The sequence below is a fragment of the Ostrea edulis genome, chromosome 5 (genome assembly GCF_947568905.1).
Source record: "Ostrea edulis chromosome 5, xbOstEdul1.1, whole genome shotgun sequence".
NCBI classification, from domain to species: domain Eukaryota; kingdom Metazoa; phylum Mollusca; class Bivalvia; order Ostreida; family Ostreidae; genus Ostrea; species Ostrea edulis.
In genome coordinates, this window is record NC_079168.1 from 80,309,192 (window position 1) to 80,332,243 (window position 23,052).

At 35.4% G+C, this 23,052-nt stretch overlaps 2 protein-coding genes across 4 annotated transcripts in view; one reads left to right on the forward strand and one right to left on the reverse strand.

Moving 5' to 3' along the window:
* Positions 1–2,139: 2,139 nt before the first annotated feature.
* LOC125650724 (nuclear pore complex protein Nup133-like) overlaps positions 2,140–23,052 on the reverse strand; it is a 67,289-nt gene continuing 46,376 nt past the window's right edge. Inside the window, exons 22-34 of one of the 3 annotated variants that reach the window (XM_056166377.1) lie at positions 22,900–23,043; positions 22,508–22,721; positions 21,697–21,830; positions 21,428–21,467; positions 20,848–20,972; positions 20,306–20,365; positions 20,054–20,129; positions 17,355–17,416; positions 17,106–17,162; positions 16,039–16,119; positions 13,292–13,359; positions 11,493–11,578; positions 2,140–2,385 (exon numbers count right to left, since the gene is read on the reverse strand). In XM_056166377.1, the coding sequence (XP_056022352.1) occupies positions 2,294–2,385; positions 11,493–11,578; positions 13,292–13,359; positions 16,039–16,119; positions 17,106–17,162; positions 17,355–17,416; positions 20,054–20,129; positions 20,306–20,365; positions 20,848–20,972; positions 21,428–21,467; positions 21,697–21,830; positions 22,508–22,721; positions 22,900–23,043 (1,239 nt within the window). In that variant the 3' untranslated portion in view covers positions 2,140–2,293. Of the gene's footprint in view, positions 2,386–9,995; positions 10,500–10,885; positions 11,019–11,492; positions 11,579–13,291; positions 13,360–16,038; positions 16,120–17,105; positions 17,163–17,354; positions 17,417–20,053; positions 20,130–20,305; positions 20,366–20,847; positions 20,973–21,427; positions 21,468–21,696; positions 21,831–22,507; positions 22,722–22,899; positions 23,044–23,052 lie in introns of those variants that run through there. The other 2 variants (XM_056166376.1, XM_056166378.1) reach the window with 2 other exon arrangements.
* On the forward strand, positions 4,059–10,341 carry LOC130055080 (brain tumor protein-like). Its single transcript, XM_056166379.1, has 2 exons — positions 4,059–4,305; positions 7,131–10,341. The coding sequence occupies exon 2, from the start codon at positions 8,008–8,010 to the stop codon at positions 8,794–8,796; it is 789 nt and encodes a 262-aa protein (XP_056022354.1). The 5' UTR covers positions 4,059–4,305; positions 7,131–8,007; the 3' UTR covers positions 8,797–10,341.

Here is a 23,052-nt window from a genome sequence, read left to right on the forward strand (position 1 = left end):
TACAACCATATATATAGACCATCTTATATTTAATCCACCTACGTGTTCTTGTTCTTAATCTTCTTTCAACTATAGTCCAGCTGAACATTCATTACTGGCGATAATATAGTTGAAAATGAGGACTTAATCTGAAAGGTCCTAAATTCAGAGAACCTCGGCCTTTCAATTGGTGACAGAACTTCATTCCTATCATGAATTATGTCGAAGATTATGTCAGAGGATGGGCTAGAACTTGAGACGTTGTTGGAATAGATAAAAAGTATAAGAGGAATATCAACATCCCTTATTAGACGCATCAAAACAAAAGTACGTATCATCTTCTGTGTTTAGTAAACCAGAAGTGATAAAAGAATTAGATAGGTTACATGAGGAATATGTTTTGGTTCCAGCTGACAAAGCTTGTAACAACATTGTCTTTGTTTCTAAGGCTCATTATTACAACTGTATTTTAAACGAACTTGGCATTAATTTCACATTTGGTAATAGTACTTATATACTCCAACTGCCCCTTCAGAAGATGAAAAATCTTTAAAGTCATGCTTCAGCCTATCTAAAACATTATTTTGATCCTCAATGATACTCGTGTGTTTATTGTCTCTTTTCATTTAGTTCTTATCTGTATGTATATAAATTGTGATATTTCCATGCTTTGTGATATATGTTCTCGATATGTACATGTATATATATTATAGACAGAACCACAATGTAAACTAGTTTATACAACTAATTGTGCAATCCTGTATAAATAAAGGATATTATTATTATAGACACAGTAATATGAGTTACCGTACCTATACTGGATTAGTAAACTTCACAAAAACCCATACAAAGATACATTGCTGGGTCCATTAAATGCTTTACCCAGCCCCTATCTTTGCTCCTCATGAATATATTAACAGCTGTGAAGGAGAAACTTCAAACGTACTATGCCACAATACACAGGGGCTAAGCCCGTTTTGGGCCCAAAACGGGCTTAGCCCCTGTGTCACAATATATGCCAGAAGTGGTGTAAATCAAATATTGATTCTATGAAATTCTAAAGAACTTTTAGTGAGTTTGAAATAGCAAAACTTTTCTCAAATAAACATCAAAACGTATGACTTTTCAACATTTTACACTGACATTCCTCACTATAGATACTAGACATTTTGTTATCATAGACAATTGCTTCTTAAACAAAAATGGAATAAGGAAATATTTATATCTAGTGATCAGCCATCCAAAAATTACTGTATTAAAACACCACTCTGATTCCACGTACACCTACTCTGGATTTGATCCACATATTGTGTTCCTTTGTTACCTGACCTGTTTTTATATTCTTGTGAAGCAGGGTTTACTCAAAACCTTCTATATGAGAAGAAAAAGTCTCTTGATGGTCTTTAACTTGATATACATGTATATCGACGACGATCTATTTACAATAATCATTTTCAATTATATGTTGATTCGATATATCCCTGTGAACTCGAAATAAAAGATACCACAGAGTTCTCCACATCTGCTTCGTACTTAAATATTTTATTGAAAATAAATGTTAACGGCAAACTAGCCACTCAAATTTATAACAAACACTCAAATTCCAGCTTCTCATCGTCAACTTTACATATTTATGTAGCAATATCCCATTGCGACCTGCATATGGTGTTTATATCTCTAAACTGATTCGATACGCAAGAACTTGTTCTGCGTATGATCAGTTTTTAAATCGAGACCGGATACTGACAAACAAGTTGATGTTACAGGGGTTTCAACATTCCCGTTTAAAGTCAGCATTCCTGAAATTCTATAGCCGTTATAATGATCTAGTTTGCAAATATAACCTCTCATTGGGTCAAATGCTGTCTGACTTGTTTCATACACAAATAATGATTTTGACTAAGAATACTCCGTTTACCTGATTAAGATATATAGGGTTCACGGTGGGTTTGACCGGTCGACATGGGATGATTACTCCTTGATACCTGATCCCACCTCTGGTGTGTCCAGGGGTCCGTGTTTGCCCAACTCTCTATTTGTATTATAGAAGTTATGAGATCATGTGCCTAGATGGATTATGAATCCTGTCGACCGGTCACATCTGCCGTGAGCGCTATATCTTGATTTTCAGACTGCTGGCAGACAACAGAACAAACTACAGGTAGATATATCGATTGGGTTTGAATTTACTATTAAAGAGTATTCTTTGATAATAAAATCTTATATAACAAATTCAAACCCCAGTGATATTTATTATTGATACACAAACCACAATTTTTCCGTCTTTGGAATTTGGGACATATTTACAAGAATTTTATACTTTCTTTCGGTTAAGGGCATGATTAAAAGAATTCAATGTCCAGTAAAAAAGTAGATTCAAATTGTTCTCATCAAGACCGCATCTCCCTAAAAGAGAAATACATGTATGTGAAAGTTGTACTCCCTTCCATAATTTACTTGGATCAGCATCGATCAGCCACTATACAATATGTGTATCGATATGTATATAATAAACACAGGAAATGAAAGTCTAAAGGAACTTACTGGATACCGACACTAATAGATGAACGAGTACACTGCGAGTATGATGGGATTAAAGGAATGAACTATATGGTGGAGGAGGGGTAAGTAAATGTAAACAGAGGACTAAGCAACACATGGTTATTAATTTTCCCGATGAATGATTTTCGACACAAAAGCTTTTAAAATGACTAGAGTAGAGCAACATTGATTTCAATTACATCACAATAGATAACAAGTGTTGAGCCAAAGTATATAAACAACATTTTATGTTTTCCTCTTTCATTCAATATAAGTATGAATTACACGTAATTTCAACATGCCCATATACATACAAATCCACTACACACCCTCTTTGTAAGCCAAGTCCACCGTTTTAAAGAAGACCGTGTTCATGACAGTCTCCATCACATCCACAGACTCGTCTTGTTCCCAGCTGAAAAATGCAGGGCATCTGTATATACAAACATGAACCTAAACTAAGGGTGCTACACTGTAAAAGATGTTTAATTATGAATTCTTGGGTTATTTCTTTTAGAAATTTCGATATCATGCCTATGTAACACTTTAACCCCACCTGGACTCCCTCCCCAGCCTTAGTAGTCATGCTGTGAACAACCTCAAATTTACATCATAGAACAATAAACACTCCCTGGACAACTGTGACTTAACCCTCTCCTGCTGTTCGTCGTGAAGAACAGCTAAAGAAAGGGAAACAATTTCTCCATTGAAACTATTTGAAACAGGTGTTTCAAAAAGTTAGTTTTGTATCTTCAAAAGGTTATAAGACCCAAGCAAATGTTGAGTAAAAACAAGAACGTACGTTAAATGATTTAATTAATTCTCAAGTATGAAAGGTCATCTCAAGAGGGAATCCTATGCAGGTTGAAAACTACAGAACTCAATGTACAATGACTTTGTTTAAACACCGAACTTAGGTACTCTGTAATAGGGAATACAGGCCTTTCTAAAAATATCAATATGGTTCACCTATCCCTAAAATGTTTTAATATGTACCTCACCTGTCCCTGAAACTGACTTTTGGCATCTATCCCATCTGCCCCTGAGAAATTAACATTTGGCATCTAACCCATCTGCTCCCGAGAAATTAAGATTTGGCATCTAACCCATCTGCCCCCGAGAAATTAAGATTTGGCATCTAACCCATCTGCCCCCGAGAAATTAACATTTGACATCTAACCCATCTGCCCCCGAGAAATTAACATTTGGCATCTAACCCATCTGCCCCTGAGAAATTAATATTTGGCATCTACCTCACCTGTCCCTGACAATTGACCTTTGACATGTAACCCACCTGCCCCTAAGAAATTCAATTTGACATGAGCCTCACCTGCTTCTGAGAAATTAAGCTTTCATCTCTTCACATTTTCATAACATTGTTTGATGTATTAAATAAATGGAGTCAAAATAGCAGGTGTACATGTATCTGGGGCAAGTTATCCTTCCATTACAAGTCTCTAGTTGTTCGTGTAAATACCATGTAGATTTGTCCGTTTTTACTGATCACGTGGTTGCTATCGGTCTCTACCTTAAGGTGTGTGCAAAGAAGGTAATATCTTAGCATGAACAGGAATTTGACAGAGGTAGTAGATGTTTAAATTCCTTTATCATGTGTATCAACACTGCTCTTATACTCTAACTGCACAAGAAAGAAAAACATACATCACGTGACCCAAGAACGGATTGGTTTGAACCAGGAAATATAAAACACTAAACCAAAAGTACTTTCCTGACTGTATGATATTTGGGTGGGGTGATGGATTGGTCAATGACTGAAAGTAAAAGGTAAATTACTGAATCATATTTGGTTGGTTTATACATTTCATATAAAAATAAATATCTAATTTGTTTGTTATTGTGGGTGTGTAACAAATAGAAGTGTGATGTCATTTGCATTATCTAGAAATTCAATTAACATACAAACATTATTCCATATAATTAATTTCCACTGTTTTAAAATACTCCATTCTTCCATTGTTTTTAAACTCCATTCTTCTACTGTTTTACACCCTTTATAATACTTCATATTTCCACTGTTTTAAAATGCTTCATATTTCCACTGTCTTAAAATCCTCCATACTTACATTGCTTTAAAATCCTCCATACTTACATTGCTTTAAAATCCTCCATACTTACATTGCTTTAAAATCCCCCATACTTACATATTGCTTTAAAATCCCCCATACTTACATTGCTTTAAAATCCTCCATACTTACCTTGTTTTAAAATCCCCCATATTTAACATTAATTGTTTTAAAATGTTCCACGTTTCCAGTGTTTTACATGTCCCATAAAAGTTAGTCCTGGAACTCATTTTGTTATTGCAAGTTCTCAAGTTCAGTTGAGAGGTCATTGCATGTCAAATTCACACGCCAGATTGCGACATATCACGTGTTAAATGCAGTGATTTTCACACGCCAGATTGTTAAATGAAAAGAAAATCATGATCTCTCTGTAACATCAAGAACAAGGCAGTGGAGAACTAAAAATCTGGTTAAAAGTTTAAAACTGACTGATTAAATTTTTATCAATTGATAACGATTAATCAAATTCTTCTATAGTTTATATTTATGTCTCTGGTCTGAATATTGGCACAAGGGGTTAATTGCACAGGTTATTTACAGAATCAAGTGTCTGTGGTTAATTATCATGAGTACCCGAAGGAAACCAATATTTTCAAGTGGATGACAATTCAGTTTTCAATTCAATTAATTTTTGCTTCAACCATGTTAAATGGTGCATCAGGTACAAACACAATATTTATAAACAGGGGCGTAGCTTCGTTAGGCTCAAGTAGGCACGTGCCTACACATTATTTTTCTTTATTTTCAAAACACATTTTTGTCCATAAATGTTTTCAAAATATAAGTTGTTCATATATATTTCTAGTATTTAAAATTGGATATAAAATTATCATTCCGTCGGACCTTTTCTTTTAATAATGTATTCTACATAATGGTTAAATATTTTTTCTAAACTTTGGTAATCACAATGGCTCGCTCTCGAACTTAATAGTTTAAATTTTTCAAAAGTTGTACAATATTTAATGTCTATTGCAATCATTTTGATGCTCAGAGTAGTGCAAACGAGTCCTAATATTTCAAAATTTTCTCGGGGGTGACCCGTGACCCCCACCCCCAACGAGAGGGGACCACCCCCTCCTGCACCTACCCCTTCAGTTTCATCTTTCGTGCCTACACATTGAAACAGTCCTAGCTACGCCCCTGATAATACATGTATATACATTAGGTAATCAGAGTTCATATACACATCAATGGTAAACACGTGTATAAAGCGTGGTAAGACAGAGGTGATAGTACGAAACAAAACAGAACAATTAGGATCTTCGGACTGTCTTAAAGACCCAATTTTAAGTTGACCCCCCCCCCCCCCCCAAATTGTAAGCTACCTGTCAATCAAACATTTAACAATAGATCTCAGGTGGAGTGACATCTGCAGACACTGTGGTCTGGGGCTACCCCAGAGAGTATTCTCTTTAGAGAAGTCGAGAGGCATAGCCTTCATCGATGAAGGCTATGCCTCTTGACTTCTCTAAAGAGAATACCCCAGAGAAGTGTTTTGATAACAATAACAGCCAGTATCTACAAGCATTCTTTAGATCTTGAGGAAGCCCAGTATACCTGAGTTTTGATAGCAATGACCTGTCCACAACTGCTATTTTCTTGTAATTCAATTCTTTTTAAAAAGGCCCCTGAACAATGCAATTTCAATATAATTGTAATTTTTTCCCCCTCTATATACCTGTACATGTATTATAAATTACACAATCAGAAATCAAACAATAATTGGCACAATAATTTCTAAAACTTGAAACCTATTGAAATAATTTATGTCATCAATTTATGATACCTCTATATTTATAACAGAAATTATTCATTGAGTCAATGACAGAGAGAGAGAGAGAAAGAGGGGGAGGGTGTAGAGTGTGTGTCAGTTACCCTTAGGAATACAACCATTATTCAAACACTATGACCACAGAAACTCTGCAGAGGTCCCTGAGACAGGGCCTGTGTATATCAAAACTATAAAAAAAAAAAAGCATGGACAGGTAGATTTCTACCATGTTCTGTCTCTGTGTATTTCTTTTGAGTGCCATGGGATATAGCAATTAACACCTTGGTAGACCCTGGTCACTCCAGGTAAATAACATCTGTTTAGATTAGGCTCCGCCTACATTTTCACTGACCATATGGTCATGAGATGGGTCTTTAAAGATATGAGAAATAGATATATAAAGGTTTTTTAAGTTTATGATATTTTGGCGTTACAAGTGCTCGAAGTGTTTTATCTGGTCTCCCAATGTATCTTTTGTCTAAATATTTTTTATTATATGGGAAAAGGTAGTACATTGTAAGATATAGTGACTTCGTTGCCTACTTCTATTTTGTTAAACAAAGTACATAGTCTTTCATTCAATAGAATACCATGTCATCTCCCTGTCTCTACGGGAAAATGAATATTTGATCTACGAAATTTAAAAAATATTTTTTTCTGCATTCCAAGTTACCACATTACCTTCTCGCATGCAATAATCTTGCGGATACATACAATGTACCTGATATTGATTATAGTCTTTAATTTATTTCCAGGTCTTGAGGAAAGACAATGGCCACGCCCACCACCTGGGCACAAGAGGTCATCATCTGTGACCTTTGTGATAACCCCACCCAGCAATTCTGTAACAACTGTCAGGTCAGTCTGTGTGTGACGTGCGTCAGCAAACATGTGGACAAGTTTAAGTACCAACCACATGACATCGTGCATTTCAAGGACAGAAAAATGGCTTTTCCTGAGTGTGCCACTCACCTCAAACAAAGATGTGAGGCTCACTGCAAACAATGTGAGGTTCCAGTTTGCATGAAATGCATGCTTGGTCTCCACAAAGGTCATGATGCTGTTGAATTATCCGAAATTATTGAGAGTAAGAAAAAAGAAATTGAGAAAGAAACCCAAGAAATTGAATATGTTATCATTCCTAGGTACAGGGAGAAAAGCGAAATTACAGACGACAAATTATCTATTACAATTGGTAAATTTGATGAGCTGGAAAAAGAGACAGGAAAGAACAGAAAATTTTGACACCAAGAAGTAGACACCATCTTCAATAAGTTTGACTCTATGATGAAATTCATTAAAGAAAATAATCTGGCTGCTTTAAAATCCCACCATTCAAAGCTTAGCAATCTTATTCAAGAAATGACTGAAACAGTTAAAAAAAACAGAAAAATCATTCGGTCTACCACAATGTCAGATGTCACCAACTACAAATCAAAACTTGGGCATTATAGGAACATGCCTACTGATATTGATGTCAAAATCCCAGCACTAAAAACAAACACAGTTCAGGGTAAAGAACTCCGAATAGAATGAGGAGAACATCAGGCCCTGCTGACTCAGGGAGCACTCTCTAGTCTGACAGATAAAGTCTCCAACTTATCGCTGAGTAAGCTATTAGACAAAGCCAAGATGATTGCTACCATTGCAGGTGAAGTTAACCCTCTATACAGTGTTGCCTGTGTGGGAGTGGATGAAGCTTGGGTTAGTGGTAAAGATAAAACCATAAGACGTGTTGACATACACGGGTCTGTACGGGACACTGTCACATGTCAAGTTAGCCCTAATGACATTACCATCACCAGTCAGGGAGAACTGGTATACAGTGATGGTCCCAATAGAACTGTGAACATTGTCAGACACGGGAGAACAGAGACACTGATCACCATACCGAAGGGTTGGAGTCCAATGGGATTATGCTGTACCAGATCAGGGGACATCCTGGTCAGTATGAGTACTTCTGGCTTTACTAGCCGATATAAAATTGTCCGATATGATAAACACATTATGAAACAGGAAATAGAGAGAGATGACCATGGACAACCGATTTATAAAGGAGGGAGAAATATACTGTGGGTGGTAGAGAACAACAATGGAGACATTTGTGCCTCTGATAATAATGCTAAGGCCGTGGTCGTGGTGGACAAGTCAGGAAGAGTCCGATTCCGATATGACGGTACACCAGCCAGGAAGAAAACATTTAATCCTGAACATTTAGTGATAAACTCAATCAGTCAGATCATTGTGACTGATAACAACAATGCCTGTCTACACATCCTGGATCAGAACGGACAGTTCCTGAGATGTGTGGAGAACTGTGGTCTAGATGAACCTTGTGGATTGAGTGTGGACAGTGAGGGAAGGTTGTGGGTAGGATTACTTAATACAGGAAAAGTGAAAGTGATTCAGTACATGAAATAAACTCAGAACACGATGTATAGATAACAGAGAATCGGGGTCGGGAGGCACCTTTTGTATATACCAAGCACCCATAAAAAAAATTACCCCATGACCCATCAAATTGATAAACTCATTTTACAATGACCCATCTAATAATAAAAAAAAAAAACTAACCAGACCCACCACAAAAATATTTTTAAAAATGAAAACGGTACAAATCTCGCGAGGTTTTCGGGACAAACATTCTAGTCAATGACGCGGTAATGCCTGTGCGACATTGTATCACAGTAGTTCTGAAGAAACGATGTCACATCGACAATCAAAGGCATCTATGGCGGGAATGTTGGAAAGATTGGGAGTCCAAACGATGCTATTATCATGAAATGGGTATGGATATGTTTTTCCACGAATCGTTCGTCTTCTAATGTAGCCCGCGCCCGGAGGCATCTATATCACCATCACACTGACTGATAAATATAACGCATCGGTACCCTCGTATAAATCAACTAAGGTTTGTCTATTTTTATTAGAAAACGGAATACCTATTGGTTTCAAAATATGCCAAAATCGATGCACTGTAAACTGTAATATTCTACAGAACAGAGTTCGCCGCCATCACGTCCAAAGGGACCCTATTAAACGCGCCTCTAATTTGAAGAGTGCCGTAATGGAAAGTTATGCGCTGCAAAGAGCGACAACTCGAATAGTTCTATGTTACTTCCGATTTCCGATTTCGAAAACACGTTTTCAATTTTCCCTCCGACGTTTTGTAACCAAGAGCGACAATAAAAATATTCTGAAAACTCAACACCCACGTGGCACAAAATAAAACAATAGAAACTACCCACTACCCATAATAAATATTTTTTTAACAGTCCAACCACGGACCAAATAAAATATGAAAAAATACGACCACCCACACAAAAAAATTTCATTTGCCGCCCGATCCCCCCATTTGATCATTTCTGGAACAGCCCTTATTTAATTTGTCTGTACATCCTACACACTATTTCATTTAAATTTGTCTGTACACACTGCACACTATTTCATTTAAATTTGTCTGTACATCTACACACTATTTCATGTTATTTAATTTGTCTGCACACCTTGCTCACTATTTCATCTTTCAGTTATGGTGGTGTAAGTTTGATGATTCATCATGTGAGCTGTATCAGTATTTTTTCTAGCTTGATCAGAATGCGTAATGACAATAAATAGTCTTTGTTGGCTAAATAAAAGTTTACTTATGTTCACATCATCCCACAGCGAAATGCCAACATCACAGTGCACAACAACACATGTGTAACTATTAAATGTTTTCACAAATATTTCTCCACAGATTGTTTATCATTTCAACATCACTTGACTTAACATTATTTAGAAGTTTACAATACACATGTTCATTGTCATTCATTTTACAAGATAGGCAGTCTTGATTTATGATCTCCACACATACAATTCAAAACACTTATAAGTCCTATAAGTTTGCATCCAAGAATTCAAACTCGTTCAACATGTTCATATCCCAGAATTCATAACGTTCACATCCCAGAATTCACAGCACCATCCAATATGTTTGTATCCCAGAATTCAAAGCACTTGACCAATATGTTCATATCCTGCTTGTATTAAATACTGGAAGTTTGAATCCTCCTTCAGATCTCCAAGTTCATCACAAAGTAAAATGTTCCTTAATCCAGGCATGAAGGTCCTCACATCCACTCCTGAAAGAAATCAATTAATGAAAAAGTGAAGATAACAAACAATGATCAATATCATAAATCTTATCAAGAATACAAAATTATAAGTAAGCCAAACACAGGCCCCTGGATATACCAGAGGAGGTATCAGGTGTCGAGGAGGAGTAAACATCCCCTATTGACCAGTAGGAGGTATCAGGTGTCGAGGAGGAGTAAACATCCCCTATTGACCAGAGGAGGTATCAGGTGTCGAGGAGGAGTAAACATCCCCTATTGACCAGAGGATGGATCAGGTGTCGAGGAGGAGTAAACATCCCCTATTGACCAGAGGAGGGATCAGGTGTCGAGGAGGAGTAAACATCCCCTATTGACCAGTAGGAGGTATCAGGTGTCGAGGAGGAGTAAACATCCCCTATTGACCAGTAGGAAGTATCAGGTGTCGAGGAGGAGTAAACATCCCCTATTGACCAGTAGGATGGATCAGGTGTCGAGGAAGAGTAAACATCCCCTATTGACCAGTCACACCTATTGTGAGCCTTGTATCTTGATGGGATAAATAGAGTAATCCGTAGTCAAAAGTAGTATGTAAAGAACAGCCTTACAATATCTATGAAACCCACCAGACAGCATTTGACCTAATGACAGGATGTATTTCCAAATCAGATCATTAAAACGACCATAAAATTTTGCAAAATGCTGGCTTTAAACAAGACTGTTGACCTCTGTAACATCAGCTTATTTGTAATCTATCTCGATTTAGAAATAGTTTATACACTGAATATAGAAATAGTTTATACACTAAATATCTTCTCGCATATCGAATCAGTTGGGAGACATAAACACCATATGCAGATGATAATGGAATATTGCTAAATAAATACAAAAATATAAATGGATAACAAATGTTCTTAAATATGCGAGTAAGATTTGTTTTGCTCCTTCCTTGGCTAAATTCAATATAAGTATGAATTACACGTAATTTCAAAGTGCCTATATACATATAAATCCACTACACACCCTCTTTATAAGCCAAGTCCACCGTTTTAAAGAAGACCGTGTTCATGACAGTCTCCATCACATCCACAGACTCGTCTTGTTGCCAGCTGAAAGGAAAGTTACATGATAAGACGTGCGAGTATACAAACGCAAACCTTCACTTGCTGAAGGAGTGTAGATATTTAACATGTACAGTTAATTAGCATATCTTTTTTTTCAAATTCCAATATATTCTTACGTAAAACTTTACACCTAACATGCATCTCCCTAGCTTTGGTAGTCATACTATCAAAAACTCAATCTAATTAAAATCAGGTCCTAATCGCTACAATAGGATCTGACATAACCCCATAGGAGGTCACATCTGCATGACCTTTCACTTGGAATACTCATTAGAACTATCAGCCAGTCAGATTGCTCCATGCAGGCAATGATGACTATTTAAGCGATTCCCGGCAATTCATGAACAAGTTGCAGTAATCTGTCTCCCACGGAGTTTATTTCACACTTTAAACTTGTATATTCTCACATAAGGAATTTTAAACTTTCGCAATAATGCCTAATCTATTCTGTTCATACAAACAACAAAATGTACGATATGAAATACACCCAAATCAAATTAATAGTAAATTGCGATTTATGTATGAATAGGGATGGGTATGATTTGAATAGTTTTCAAGATGGCTTATATATTAACGCGAGGAATATAACGCCAGTCAACATAAACGGTGCAATGTGACGTCACATCTAGCTGTGATGTGTTTTCTTTAAAACCAAACAGTAGCAGCCATTTTCCTTGAATTGTGAACACCGACGACTTCATAGGCGACGTGTTGATTGGCTAACATCAAGTTCACATGAACATTACCCCTAGTTGGGTTATGTCAGATCTTCTTACGCAGAATATACGGCGCGGATCTAAGAAGTCTGATTTCAATTAGATTGGTTAACAACCTTAAAGTTACATCATAGAACAATGGGAGACTGATTACCAAATTTCTCAATATGCACTGTAATTCTATGAATACCGGTAACAATTATTGTGACCTAACCCTGTCCCCTGTGGATGGTTGTGAAGCACAGCTAAAGAAAGGAAAACATTTTCTCCATTGAAACTATTTGAAACAGGTGTTTTTAACATTAAGTGATTTTTGTCTCTTCAAAAGGTTATAACGTGCATATGTTTATATCGCTGTACATACCTGTGTACATGTAAATACAGGGTGTTCATTGGATATAGGATCCAAGCAAATCTCGATAGGAGAAATAAAACAGTCCCTTACCAGCATAAAAATCTTTTGATAAGAATAGAATGCAAATGTCATGCATAATTTTTGCAAGCATTACAAAAAAGTGCGGAAAACTGAGTATTAGTGTTTTATTTTCTAAGTCCAAAGGCCATAACTCAGCAAAAACTCACTGGACCAGAACAAAATTCAAACAAGATCTGCAACTCGTCATGGTAGAGCAATGTACTAAATGAATATCTGCAAGCATGGCAAAAAAGTGTGGAAAACTAATTTGCCAGACTAACAGACAAATGGATGGCAAAAGAAAAAGTCTAGGGGACTAATAAAAATGTTATATCATATAATTGATTCTCCAGTACCTATCTAGATGGATTACATGCAAGTTGAATCTATAAAACTCAGTATACAATAACTTTGTTTAATTATATTTCTAATCACTGAAATGAAGTACTCTATAATATGGAATACAAGTCTTTCTAACATATCAAGGGTACCAAAACATGCATAGAGCCTGTGGTACTAAACATAGCCTCACCTATCCATTAGAAAGGACTTTGATATGTTACTCACCTGTCCCTGAGAATTGACTGGGCCCAGATGTGCATCCTCAAACTCTCAAAGTCCAGAGCTGGGTCAGTCTGTGACAAATAAAAATTCGAACGTATATGTATGTGCAATTGCAAATTGTTAAATTCTTACTTCTTTTTCCAGGTAAAAAAAAAATTGAATTAACATTTTTTCAAAAGAATGTCTTGTGACTTTTGTAATATCAGACATGTACATGTATATTGTAGAACTATACAAAGTCTCAATCTGTTCATGGTCACAGAGACAGTCCGAGACACGAGTGATATGTTCCCTACACCATGCCTTACTGATAGGTGATTAAGATGTGCACTCTACACATTGCAAAGCGAGAACACGGGTGTGTAATGCAAAGCGAGAACACGGGTGTGTAATAAGCAAGAACATGGGTGTGTAATAAGCGAGAACACGGGTGTGTAATAAGCGAGAACATGGGTGTGTAATGCAAAGCGAGAACACGGGTGTGTAATAAGCAAGAACATGGGTGTGTAATAAGCGAGAACACGGGTGTGTAATAAGCGAGAACATGGGTGTGTAATGCAAAGCGAGAACACGGGTGTGTAATAAGCAAGAACATGGGTGTGTAATAAGCGAGAACACGGGTGTGTAATGCAAAGCAAGAACATGGGTGTGTAATGCAAAGCGAGAACACGGGTGTGTAATAAGCAAGAACATGGGTGTGTAATAAGCGAGAACACGGGTGTGTAATAAGCAAGAACATGGGTGTGTAATGCAAAGCGAGAACACGGGTGTGTAATGCAAAGGGAGAACACGGGTGTGTAATGCAAAGCGAGAACACGGGTGTGTAATAAGCGAGAACATGGGTGTGTAATGCAAAGCGAGAACACGGGTGTGTAATAAGCGAAAACATGGGTGTGTAATGCAAAGCGAGAACACGGGTGTGTAATAAGCGAGAACACGGGTGTGTAATGCAAAGCGAGAACATGGGTGTGTAATGCAAAGCGAGAACACGGGTGTGTAATAAGCGAGAACATGGGTGTGTAATGCAAAGCGAGAACACGGGTGTGTAATAAGCGAGAACACGGGTGTGTAATGCAAAGCAAGAACACGGGTGTGTAATGCAAAGCAAGAACACGGGTGTGTAATGCAAAGCGAGAACACGGGTGTGTAATAAGCGAGAACACGGGTGTGTAATGCAAAGCGAGAACATGGGTGTGTAATGCAAAGCGAGAACACGGGTGTGTAATGCAAAGCGAGAACACGGGTGTGTAATGCAAAGCGAGAACACGGGTGTGTAATAAGCGAGAACACGGGTGTGTAATACAAAGCGAGAACACGGGTGTGTAATGTAACATGTGTAACTACTATGTCTAAATAACAAAGCTGTTCAGAGTTCCATTTACTCAACTTCCTTGAACTTTAACCCCTGACTTTTACAATGTTTTTATTTTATCAACATTCTGAAATATGACTCAATAGTATACTCATTTCCTCTACAGGTATAGAAATACGAATAGTCTGAATACAGGGATAGAGTATGAATATCTGAATACAGGTTTAGAGGTACTTATGAATGCAGGTAGAGAGATACTTATGAATATCTGAATACAGGTATAGAGATACTTATGGTCTGAATACAGGTATAGAGATACTTATGAATATCTTAATACAGGTAGAGAGATACTTATGAATATCTGAATACAGGTAGAGAGGTACTTATGAATACCTGAATACAGGTATAGAAATACTTATGAATATCTGAATACAGGTATAGAGATATTTATGGTCTGAATACAGGTAGAGAGATACTTATGAATATCTGAATACAGGTAGAGAGATACTTATGAATATCTTAATACAGGTATAGAGATACTTTTGAATATCTGAATACAGGTATAGAAATACTTATGAATATCTGAATACAGGTATAGAGATACTTATGAATATCTGAATACAGGTATAGAGATACTTATGAATATCTTAATACAGGTATAAAGATACTTATGGTGTGAATACAGTTATAGAGATACTTATGAATACAGGTAGAGAGATATTTATGAATAGTCTGAATACAGGTATAGAGATACTTATGGTCTGAATATAGGTATAGAGATACTTATGAATATCTGAATACAGGTATAGAGATACTTATGGTCTGAATACAGGTAGAAAGATACTTATGGTCTGAATATAGGTATAGAGATACTTATGAATATCTGAATACAGTTATAGAGATACTTATGAATACAGGTATAGAGATACTTATGAATATCTGAATACAGTTATAGAGATACTTATGAATACAGGTATAGAGATACTTATGGTCTGAATACAGGTAGAGAGATACTTATGGTCTGAATATACATGTAGGTATAGAGATACTTATGAATATCTGAATACAGTTATAGAGATACTTATGAATACAGGTAGAGAGATATTTATGGTCTGAATACAGGTATAGAGATACTTATGAATATCTGAATACAGGTAGAGAGATATTTATGAATAGTCTGAATACAGGTATAGAGATACTTATGGTCTGAATACAGTTATAGAGATACTTATGAATATCTGAATACAGTTATAGAGATATTTATGAATATCTTAATACAGGTATAAAGATACTTATGGTGTGAATACAGTTATAGAGATACTTATGGTCTGAATACAGGTATAAATATACTTATGAATATCTGAATACCGGTAGAGAGATACTTATGAATACAGGTAGAGAGATACTTATGAATACTCTGATGAATTAACCTAATCACCTTGTCTATGTACTGAAGAAGATCTAGCGCTTTCTTGAAATCGTATTCTGTGGCGTCAATGTTTGTTCCAGAAATGTACAACTGAAAGAGATCAACATATGCTAAAACACTGCAGTTGCTGTTTGTTTTCTTGAAATATCATACTGTATTTCCCCAATGTATAAAAGAAAATGGATAAATACTTATCTCGAGTCTCTGTGCAATATATATGTACTTTTACAGTATAAGATGAATTCAAATTTCACCTTTCTTTCAATTTCACCTGTTGGTAATTCTACTACAGATATTGACAATAATCATAGACCTTGCCTTACCGCTAGTACAGATATTGACAATAACCGTAGACATGCTTTACCTCTAATACAGATATTGACAATAACTGTAGACCGTGCCTTACCTCTAATACAGATATTGACAATAACCATAGATTGTGCCTTATCTCCAATACAGATATTGACAACAGTAGACCGTGCCTTACCTCTATTACAGATATTGACAATAACAGTAGGCCGTGCCTTACCTCTAATACAGATATTGACAATAACCGTAGACCGTGCCTTACCTCTAATACAGATATTGACAATAACTGTAGACCGTGCCTTACCTCTAATACAGATATTGACAATAACCGTAGACCATGCCTTACCTCCAATACAGATATTGACAATAACCGTAGACCATGCCTTACTTCTAATACAGATATTGACAATAACTGTAGATCGTGCCTTACCTCTAATACAGATATTGACAATAATTGTAGACCGTGCCTTACCTCTAATACAGATATTGACAATAACCATAGACCATGCCTTACCTCTAATACAGATATTGACAATAACCGTAGACCGTGCCTTACCTCTAATACAGATATTGACAATAACCGTAGACCGTGCCTTACCTCTAATACAGATATTGACAATAACCATAGACCATGCCTTACCTCTATATACAGATATTGACAATAACCGTAGACCGTGCCTTACCTCTAATACAGATATTGACAATAACCGTAGACCGTGCCTAACCTCTACTACAGATATTGACAATAACTGTAGATCTTGCCTTACCTCTATTAGCTGAACAGGGGAGAGGACAGTCATGTTGTTTGGCTCCATGCCAAGATTCTAAAAGAAGAAGTATATTGTATAAATGATTACATGTGAATTTGATATACAGCTGTATACTGTACAAGGTGTTGCACACATTGAAATGATTCTGATAACATGTAAAAACCACATGCTAGTGGATATGTATTAAATAACAAGACAAACACAAGATCGGTAATAGTGCATAAATTAAAAAATTATTCTATAAACCTCTATGACAAGGGCAGGTAACTGCTGTTGGTGAGCAATCAACTCCTGTTCTTCATTGATATCTAGGAAATGCAATGGGAGCATTGTAAATCAGTGTGAAAACTCAAAAGTACATTCTATTGTAGTTTAAAAAAAAGATCCATAATTTCTAAATCAATCTTGATATGAAAACGAGGACTTCAGACACGTACACATATACACATCATTATTCCTACATTACGCACAAACATCATTATTCCTACATTACGTACAAACATCATTATTCCTGCATTACATATAAACATCATTATTCCTACATTATGTATACACATCATTATTCCTACATTATGTACAAACATCATTATTCCTACATTATGTATAAACATCATTATTCCTACATTACGTATAAACATCATTATTCCTACATTATGTATAAACATCATTATTCCTACATTATGTATATACATCATTATTCCTACATTACATATAAACATCATTATTCCTACATTATGTATACACATCATTATTCCTACATTACGTACATTTATCATTTTCCCTACATTACGTATAAACATCACTATTCCTACATTATGTATATACATCATTATTCCTACATTACGTACAAACATCTTTATTCCTACATTACATATGAACATCACTATTCCTACATTACGTATAAACATCATTATTCCTACATTATGTATAAACATCATTATTCCTACATTACATATAAACATCATTATTCCTACATTACATATAAACATCATTATTCCTACATTATGTATAAACATCATTATTCCTACATTATGTATACACATCACTATTCCTACACTATGTATAAACATCATTATTCCTACATTATGTATAAACATCATTATTCCTACATTACGTATAAACATCATCATTACTACATTACATATAAACATCATTATTCCTACATTACATATAAACATCATTATTCCTACATTATGTATAAACATCATTATTCCTACATTACGTACAAACATCATTATTCCTACATTATGTATAAACATCATTATTCCTACATTACATATAAACATCATTATTCCTACATTACATATAAACATCATTATTCCTACATTACGTACAAACATCATTATTCCTACATTACGTACAAACATCATTATTCCTACATTATGTTTGCACATCATTATTCCTACACTACGTATAAACATCATCATTCCTACATTACGTATAAACATTATTATTCCTACATTACGTACAAACATTATTATTCCTACATTATGTTTGCACATCATTATTCCTACATTATGTATACACATCATTATTCCTACAGTACGTATATACATCATTATTCCTACATTACATATAAACATCATTATTCCTACATTATGTATAAACATCATTATTCCTACACTACGTATACACATTATTCCTACATTGCATATAAACATCATTATTCCTACATTGCATATAAACATCATTATTCCTACATTACATATAAACATCACTATTCCTACATTACATATAAACATCATTATTCCTACATTATGTGTAAATGTCATTATTCCTACATTATGTTTGCACATCATTATTCCTACATTATGTGTAAACATCATTATTCCTACATTACATATAAACATCATTATTCCTACACTACATATAAACATCATTATTCCTACATTACATATAAACATCATTATTCCTACATTATGTATAAACATCATTATTCCTACACTACGTATACACATTATTCCTACATTGCATATAAACATCATTATTCCTACATTACATATAAACATCACTATTCCTACATTACATATAAACATCATTATTCCTACATTATGTGTAAACGTCATTATTCCTACATTATGTTTGCACATCATTATTCCTACATTATGTGTAAACATCATTATTCCTACATTACATATAAACATCATTATTCCTACACTACATATAAACATCATTATTCCTACATTACATATAAACATCATTATTCCTACATTATGTATAAACATCATTATTCCTACACTACGTATACACATCATTATTCCTACATTGCATATAAACATCATTATTCCTACATTACATATAAACATCATTATTCCTACATTATGTGTAAACATCATTATTCCTACATTATGTTTGCACATCATTATTCCTACATTATGTGTAAACATCATTATTCCTACATTACATATAAACATCATTATTCCTACATTATGTATAAACATCATTATTCCTGCACTACGTATACACATCATTATTCTTACATTACATATAAACATCATTATTCCTACATTACGTATAAACATCATTATTTCTACATTACGTATAAACATCATTATTTCTACATTACGTATAAACATCATTATTCCTACATTATGTATAAACATCATTATTCCTACATTACGTATAAACATCTTTATTCCTGATTATGTATAAACATCATTATTCCTGCATTACGTATATTAATCATTATTTCTACATTACGTATAAACATCATTATTCCTGCATTACGTATAAACATCATTATTTCTACATTACGTATAAACATCATTATTCCTACATTACGTATAAACATCATTATTCCTACATTACGTATAAACATCATTATTCCTACATTATGTATAAACATCATTATTCCTACATTACGTATAAACATCATTATTTCTACATTACGTATAAACATAATTATTTCTACAGCTCTACATGGAAGTACCCTACTGGTCACTTACCTAGAATGTTGCTGTCAATTTCTCCATTATCCGGGTCAGCTGCCAGACCAGACAATTTACTCAGACTCAAAAGTGTCTACAAAACACAGACATTGTATAGTCCCAGTTACAATTAACACTATCAAGTAAAAAAAGAACTTTATCTGGTTCAAGAGTGAAAAAAATAAATCTATTTTCCAGATATAAATATACTGATCAAAAATAAATATTCAGTCTCACACTTTGAAATTTTATGAAATGAATGTCTCTCACCTTTTTCTTTGCTAAAGAGTCCTGCTCAATTCTAGCCAGCTCCAAAAGGGTACTGTGTGCCTAAAATATCGGAGTGAATATCAAGAGTACTGGGTCTGGAATATCACTGAATATTCAGAGTATTGTGTGCCTGCAATATCACTGAATATTCAAAGTATTGTGTGTCTGGAATATCAATGAAAATTATTTTTATCATTCCATGACCAACAGTTACATAACATTCGTTTTAGGGTTTTATCCTGCTCTGCTCAATTCTAAAAGCCGAGCATTTGGAGGAGCAATCACTACCTATTTTTACATCTTACATTTGACATTGCCATGATACAAGTGCAGCCCAAGCCCATAACCTCCCGACATGAACAAACACTCTATCTAATGACCTACTGCAACCAGTAGTTGGAAATCCAGCCAAGTGTTTGATATTTCTTTGTGATTACCTTAAAAAAGTGGTTGGTCTGTCTGTGAGTTACCTTCGAGAAGTTGTTTGTTTGGATGTTGTGAAGCCAGCTGAGTATTTAATTGTCTGTCTGTCTGTGAGTTACCTTCGAGAAGTTGTTGGTCTGGATGTTGTGAAGCCAGCTGAGTGTCTTGATGTCCTCTTTCTGTAGAAATCGTCCGAGCTCTCTCTGTTGACCGACTGGCAAGGCCAAGAGACGTCCCCTCTTACCTGTTCATAGACATGGCAAACATCAGAAAAACAAATCAAATTGATGTGGTCTGTTTTAGACAGTGGACCTCCAGAATTATATAGAATTTTTTAGATTGATCACTGTTTGTTGTCTTCACTCTTATCATAGTCATAGATTGCTCTCAAGAACAAGTGTGTTACACAATCCCTTGCAAAAATTATTTTTTTTGTGAAAAATGAATTTCGATAATTATACCTCATATAATAATCATATTCAGTGACAATGAACAGTCATGACTGAATGATATGAATTTAAAGAAAATGCTTGCACTGTTTTATCTGAGAATTGAGCAACTCAACATTCTAGAAATTGTAAATGAGAATTCAAAAAAATTGAATGTCATTTACTGACTAATCTGATTATTTTACAAAACGTTATACTACAATTTACTTCGGTCAGCTATTTCTATTTTAAGACTAAATGGGTCACTTACCTTCTTTCATGTACCAAGTATACAGGTAATTGGCAAATCCCTAAAACAATGAAGAATACAGTGTAACTTCTGTAGTCTGGATATTGTGTATTCTGAACTGTCAAGTAAACTGTAAACACATAAATGTACCTTGCCTGAGAACTGGTGGAGATATTTCTCTATTCTGTCTGCAATATCTAACAGTTAAGTATAATTCTACCTTGTGTGAGAACTGGTGGAGATATTTCTCTATTCTGTCTGCGATATCTAACAGTTAAGTATAATTCTACCTTGTGTGAGAACTGGTGGAGATATTTCTCTATTCTTTCTTTGTTGTCTGACAATTCACACAGCTGAATTAGGATCTCAAAATCATAGTACTTCTCTGCCAGAGATGCTGCCAGCTCGTACTGCTTTCCCTTCACTGTCAACAGATAAGGTTATACAGTCAACAAATAGGTAAATCATACACTCCTTCCCTTTTTTCAACTTCAAATCCATATGCAGACAACCTGATGATAAATTTGCATATGAAGTTCAATGATGTTTGAATTAAAATTTCTCTAGTTACCAGAATCATAAACAATTAGTGCATGCAGAATAAGCTCTGTATCTATGACCTTTTGACCTGATTGTTAAGAGCGGTAGACCAATCTTACAAAGAATTTTTATAACAAACTGGTGGTGGGTTCTCTAGCTTTCAGACATCATGTGTTCAACTCCAAAACTATCATGTGGAAAGAAATATGCTTGTTTTGGGCCAGTGACTTCCCTTCCAAGTCTACAAATGAGGATCCCCCCTTTTTTGTCAGGGCCAGTTATTTCCAAGCCTACAAATGAGGGCCCCCCCCCCCCTTTTTTGTCTGGGCCAGCGACTTCCCTTCCAAGTCTACAAATAAGGATTTCCTTTTTTTTGTCTGGACGGCACCTGCTACATTGTAATGAACTTGTTCAGATATTCTGGATGATGTTGAGTACGCTACAGTTTGAAAAAAATCCATTAATCCTTTATATTGACCCCGCATAATCTGAAAGATCATGACGTTTGCTAGCAGGTGCCCTCTACATACATAACAACAACTGTCTACACAAGACACTTACTCATCGGCAGGATCAGCTGTTGTCTGTCCTGTTCGTAGCGTCGCTGTAATTCGTTATAGTGCTGTTGTTTGGAGACATTATTTTTCAGGGACTCTAACTGGCTGACGTAACCGTCCAGGATGATATCTGCGATCGACGCCAGCTGCTGGTATATCTTCTCCTGACTCTCGGGGTCTCGGACCTCGGGAATCACTATCTCCATTGTCTTGTTGAACTAAAATCAAACCCAACCAGCATTAATGGATTGTCAATCCTATTCTAAAAGTGTATCTTATTAACATACTCCTGCCATGCTTATTTTATACACATACAGTGTGTAGTTACCTTATTCTTCAATCCATAATATATTTCTGAAGTCATAGTACATGTAATTTTAAACCACCAATCCTTACCTGTTTAAGAAGGAATGTTCTGATGCCGTGATCCCCGCTCGTGGAGGTCCATGGTACATACTCGGGAACTTCCCCAGGGGGCGCCTCACAGTCATACATCGAGGACTTTGTCTGCCGATACTGCAGAGCTTTATGAAGAATGTCCTATTCATA

Bases quoted from the DNA above. Each gene is read 5' to 3' on its own strand.
- LOC130055080 (XM_056166379.1), top strand. From the start codon at position 8,008: ATGATTGCTACCATTGCAGGTGAAGTTAACCCTCTATACAGTGTTGCC.